At 38.5% G+C, this 6000-nt stretch overlaps 1 protein-coding gene across 3 annotated transcripts in view; it reads right to left on the reverse strand.

Moving 5' to 3' along the window:
• brd7 (bromodomain containing 7) overlaps nt 1-4449 on the reverse strand; it is a 28573-nt gene extending 24124 nt beyond the window's left edge. For all 3 annotated transcript variants that reach the window (XM_034186050.1, XM_034186043.1, XM_034186056.1), the window contains exons 1-5: nt 4298-4449; nt 3871-4055; nt 1778-1874; nt 1628-1688; nt 1325-1469 (exon numbers count right to left, since the gene is read on the reverse strand). In XM_034186050.1, the coding sequence (XP_034041941.1) occupies nt 1325-1469; nt 1628-1688; nt 1778-1874; nt 3871-4055; nt 4298-4346 (537 nt within the window). In that variant the 5' untranslated portion in view covers nt 4347-4449. The remainder of the gene's footprint in view (nt 1-1324; nt 1470-1627; nt 1689-1777; nt 1875-3870; nt 4056-4297) is intronic.
• Nucleotides 4450-6000: the final 1551 nt, after the last annotated feature.

A 6000-nucleotide genomic window follows, 5' to 3' on the forward strand; every position in this document is an offset into this window, starting at 1 on the left:
CAAAAATAACCTGGAAATCTTCACCATAGAAGTAAAAACACAGATTTCCAGGAAAACTCCCATTACTGAAATATATTGGACAAAGCCTGCGTGACATCATCCATTAGTTTTCTATAGAGACTCGAAACAGCCAAAATGACCCTCTTGTCTGGCTCTCACCATGTTGAGAGCCCCACCTGCACTGATTTACAATGAACTCTTTAATGCATAAAGGGGCAAAGCATGGGTGGCTCTGTGTGTGTGATGATAAAAAACCTGAACGTGCCCCTCTGTCTGAGTCTGAAGCACCAGCTAACAGGATTACCTCAGCTCAGGTGTTTTTTAAAATCATATTTTTGGGGACTGTGCAGTGGTTCTCCTAACAGTTATTTTGATGTGGACAGCAAACGTTATGAGCCAAGTATTTTGTCAGTAATCGTGTATTAATTGGACCTACCGACAGCTGCTAAAAGTGCTAACACCAATAGCATACAACATTAAATAAGACGAGGGTTTCACCTAGCGCAAATATTGTAACAGAGACATCTTAAATGATCTGTTATGATGTTTCCCCACACAAGTTATATTATTAAAGGTGTTTATAATAAAACATTCCAAACAAATACACAACAGTGAGTGGCTGCTGCCAGCGGACTCAGAGTTACAGTGGGAGGTTACGAGAGGTGGAGCCAGTGGACTCAGCAGTTAAGCAACAATACCCATAATTATACAGAACTTTATGGCTTAAAATGACTTAAACTAAGAAGTAAGAAAAAAAAAGTAATGCATGGAGGAGGAAACTATAAAGGCCAAAACCGTTTTTTGTATCAGGGCGTAAACATGTTTATTTCTGGTCTAGGGTTGGATGTTTTAAAATGGGCTTCTATGTGAATGTGCTCTGTTTTGGAGCCAGCCTCAAGCAGCCAATCAAGGAACTGCACTTCTGAGTTGGGGTCAAAATACGAGCTCCAGTTTTGATGCTTGACTAAGGCAAAGAACATTTTTGTCTCATTCAGAACTCTTTCGTCTTGTTTAAAGGTGGTAGCCATCAAGTTTAATGGTGTGTTACTGCCACATTCTGCTCTGGAGTGTGGTACCTTATTCAGTATACAGGAGCAACCTGTCATGTATGTACACAGTGCCATAGTGTGGCTATGGATGATAATGCAGTATTTCTTTATCAAACGCTTCAGAACATAAGTCGCAGGACCTCCAAAACTAGTAAAAAATAACTAAAACAACTGGAACTTCTATTTTGTAAAATATGATAGTTTGAGTGCTACTATATATTTGAAGTGTGGTATGAAAAAAAAAACAAAAAACTTTGCATTGCAAATATAGATACCTTGAGTTGTTCCAAAGACTGGTAGCACTCTTTCTTTACTTTCTCTTTCATTGTACTGAAGTCCATTGGGCGCCTGATAATCGTCGAATAGCCAGGTGCAATCAGATCAGTTACTGGAAATGAGAAAAATGAACTGGCATCTTTCCTATAAGGAAACCACAAAAAGTTTAGATCCTTTGGACAAACAGAGGATTGGAGTATAATTCACGTATTCCCAAGGACAATAAGGAAGCTTGCTGCCAAATGTGCCCCAGCTCAGAACACACAAGCATCCCATATCATGTTTTCTAATAAATATTGTACCTTTGAAGCTGCCGAATCAGTTGGTTCAAAGCTTCCTGAAGTGGAGTCTGTTGTTTCTCTGCTAGAAACAACAAACAAAACAAATACATGAGGGTTGAAGAAAAAAAAACTGTTTACATATTTTGCTAACACAGTGTATTCTGCAATTACCTTCCAATTTATCCAGTTCTGAACGGATTGGTGTTCTGCACTGTTCATGCTCATCACCGTCTCCATCTGCATCCTGTCCTTTCCTCTTCTTTGTTGTCTGACATTACACAACAAGCACCACATTTTGTGACAGATTTTTTAATTACTTTTGAGATATATCACACAAAACAGAACATGTAACTAGCATCATGTCACTGATGCCAAAAAGCTAAGTCACCTGGCTGTACCAACCACATGTACTTGTGTGATCAGCTGAATAAAATCAGGTGGTCTAAAATGACAGCATCATTTATAAAAATTAGTTATTGGACAATATATGGTCCAACAAAAGTATCTGTCATGACAGACCTACCTTAAAAATAAAAAAATCAAAAATGCCAGAAAACTGGTGAATGCAGCAAGTTATCTTAAAGTCCAAATAACCTGCAACAGTATGCTTTACCTATATATATATCACGTAAAAAAAATCTAAATATTCATCTAAGAAACCTGTCTACATTATTAGTGTTTTATAAAATATTTTTAATTTTAAAATTTCAACACATCATTCCTTCATAACGGGAAGTGCTTCACATGGAAGGCCGGGACTTCACAGATTTAAGTGGTTCTTCGTTCTGTGGATGAACAGTAAAGTCGTTGTGAAATGAATGTAATATAACAATGCCTGCAGCTGATGTTATATTACTGGATAGTGCAGCAAATCACATAAGGATGGCGTGTCTTTGTTTAGTTTTCCAAAGGATATTCTTTCGTCAGCACAATGAACTTGAAAATGCAAACAATGAGACATGACATTGTCCGGTGTGGAGCTGGCACTTCTGACGATTGCTGTTCTGAGGCCAGACCGTAAAGCCCCGGTCACAACCCACCGTGCGTTTTTTTTTTCGACGTACGTTTTCTGCAGATGCCACAGCCACTACGTTTTTGTGAAAACGTACGGAGGCAGTAGCAAGAGGAGGGAGGGAGTACGTTCAACGCACGTCTCTAGGAGTGTAACGATAAAGAGAGTTGACAATAAAGCAGTGTGTGTGTGGGGTCGCTTTTCTTTTTTATGAGCGGGACCGGAGCGGCAGGTGTTTTTCGGCATCGGCGATGCATGAGCATGTCCAGCCTGCAGCGGTCAGTTGTTTGAATTTTTGAATGTTTGTAAAATACATCACTTGTACAAACCACTAGGGCTGTCTAGACTGACATCACCAATGACGTGCCCAACGTAGTGACCTATATAGTGTTAATGAAAGATTGTTGGGCATTAATGCAGAGCATTGCCATTTCAAGCAGTGAAACCAAGAGTGCACAGACTGTCACAGGTGGTGAAACAGGCACACAAAATAGGGACAATGCCCAGATGACGGTGCACCTTGATGGCTAGTATAAAAGTTTGTCGAGATTTCAAATATCAAGTTTCTGGTCATATCTGGGCCAGGCTTGTGGTGGGAATTCATCACAATGCCGGTATGACATTGTGAGACTGCTGTTGTGCTCATGTTTGTGTTGAGATACTGGTGTATAAAGTGAGGGAAAAGTTTTTTTTTATTCAGGGAAAAGTTATTTTTGATCATACACATTTTTATACCACAAGACAGCTTCAGGATAAAGCTATGAACAGTGATGAAAAACTAATGAATGAAATGTTGGAAAGTGAGAGAACACCCGACCCAAATGAATCAGTAGCTAGTGAAGTCATCCTCCTGCAAACTAACCTCAGTCCAGGTAAAGTCACCACACTTTTTTTCCAGTGAAGTCACCCCACTCCAGCTATCCATGCTTATTTTCTTAAAAAATTAAGAATGACAAGTTTAAAGTTAGGGACCTGCCGGTGTGATGTATAGAACTGGGCAGTGCTCAATGCTTCTCCCATCAATGGGTTTTTTACCTGACAGTTACAATCTCCTACCTTAAAACATCATCTCACTTACAAAGCTTGAGTAAGAACAGTGTATTATGCCACTGGTGTGTATAAATAGTTTATTACATGAACATATCAGTCTCAGAATTGAACTAATGTGCTACTGGAGTGGGGTGACTTCACTATGAACCAAACGAATCAAACCGGCCATGATAAACCTTATTTTCTAAAACGTGTTTGTCACCTTTTTCTTTCCTCTGTCATCTTCTGGAGAACCAAAATTCCTCTTTTTGTCCTCCTTCTTCTTCTTCTTTTTCTTCTTGTCTTTAGGTTTGTCCTCGTCATAAAAAGTGTCCAGACTCGAGCTTCCGGTGGTCACTTCGTTTCCAGACACTTTTAACACAAGTTTAAGCGGCCTCTCTCCGTATTCTACAGGAGACAGCAAGCGCTGTTAATAAGTGCACCGAACCTTTGCTCTTCATTTGTGTACTGTCAGTTTTAAAAAGAGAAACCAGCAAAGAATAACCAGTCAGAAGCTAACTTAGCAAGTTTAGCAATGCTGTTTGTGCTAAAAGCGGCTAACAACAGCGAATCATGACTGCAGCCTGTTTAACTAAATACATCTACATAATTTGAAAATAATAAAGTGTTAATGCTTCAAAATAAAATACCTTCATATCCATGCTTTTCCGACTTGTGTTTTTTATGTTTCTTCCCCATTGTGTGTATTTTGTTTGTATTACCGGCCAGTGCTGCACTGACGGAAGGACCACAGGAAAACACGCCCGGCAGCAACACTGCCCCCTGCTGGATAGGCGGTGATTCAGTGAAACATGCAAAGACTTTTTATCGCCAGTAGAGGGCAAAACAAATCTGGGATTAATTTGGCAATTTGGGTGAAAGCTACAAAACACACCACTTAAGGCAATATTTTGGTACCAGCTACCAGCAGAAGTTGAATGTTTTATTTAATCTCCAAGTCTCTATAGCGGTACTGTACAGAAGCAAAATGGCATCATTGTATCACTCGCCAAATACTTATGGACCTGAATGTACAAAAAGTGCCAGAGCTATGCATAGAAGAACAAAAATCACAGAAAGATGCATCATGTGAGTTTTCATCACATCAGAAAAGTCTAAGTGACCCGCTAGCTGGGATGTGATGATTCCTGATTTAGTTTCTTCTTTTTTTTCCAGTGTAAACAAAACACCTGCCTACATGGAAAAATCCGATATCATGAATCTGTAATGTGTAAATACTGTCATATTTCACATAAATAATGAAATAAAAATGCTCCTGTAAAGAACCTCAAAACGGACCACAATTGCAAGTTTTTGTGCAAATTTCAAAATCAACTTATTTATTTATTTATTTATTTATTTTTGAGGTATTCCAGTTGTGCAACCTGTTTGTCAACACAAATCTTCACAGGAAAGATTTTGATGTAATGAAAATCACATATGAATTGGCACATTTGTCATATTTAACTGAGGAGATTGTGTTCCAAGGTGGAGACAGATGACACTTTGCGAACTGTCCGAAGTCCGTTACCATTAATTGAAGGGAGGTGGATATTGTGGACTACTACAAGTATCTGGGTGTCCACATAGACGACAAACTGGACTGGACTGTAAACACCGATGCTGTGTACAAGAAAGGTCAGAGTCGACTATACTTCCTCAGAAGGCGCAGATCTTTCAATGTCTGCAGAAATATGTTGTAGATATTTTCAGTCTTGTACCTCAAAGTGATACTTGAGTGAAAGTACAAGTATCTTACCATAAAAATTACTTCTGTAAAAGTTAAAGTCTCTTTTAAAAATATCACTCGAGTAAAAGTCTTAACATATCTGTCATTTACTGTACTTAAGTATCAAAAGTAAATTTCTCATATAAAATGTACTTTAAGTAAAAGTATTGAGTAAAATCCAAAATGAATGGAGACTGAAACAGCAACACAAAAAGAAAGCCAGTGTGGTATCTGGGGACACCAGGAGGGGGCCTCAGCCCCTATTAAAGGCTGGATCTGCCTCTGGCGGAGCAATTGGTGTTGGTGACAGGATGAGTGAAGCAACAGGTGGATGTATATAACTATAAATATGGTTGCTGTTCTTTTTCTGAAGATGCAGTCTTTTTCCTGGAAGACCCACCCACAATTTTCTGTTAAACACAACAGCCAGGCTCTTGTGAAACACAACAGTTATAGCTACACAGTTGTGCCAACTTTAAGGAAAAGTAAAACAAAAAACAATGCAAACGTCACCACCATCAACCACTGCAAATTTATATATATATATATATATATATATATATATATATATATATATATATATATATATATATATATATATATATATATGTGTGTGTGTGTGTG

Source organism: Thalassophryne amazonica, chromosome 2 (genome assembly GCF_902500255.1).
Source record: "Thalassophryne amazonica chromosome 2, fThaAma1.1, whole genome shotgun sequence".
NCBI classification, from domain to species: Eukaryota; Metazoa; Chordata; class Actinopteri; order Batrachoidiformes; family Batrachoididae; genus Thalassophryne; species Thalassophryne amazonica.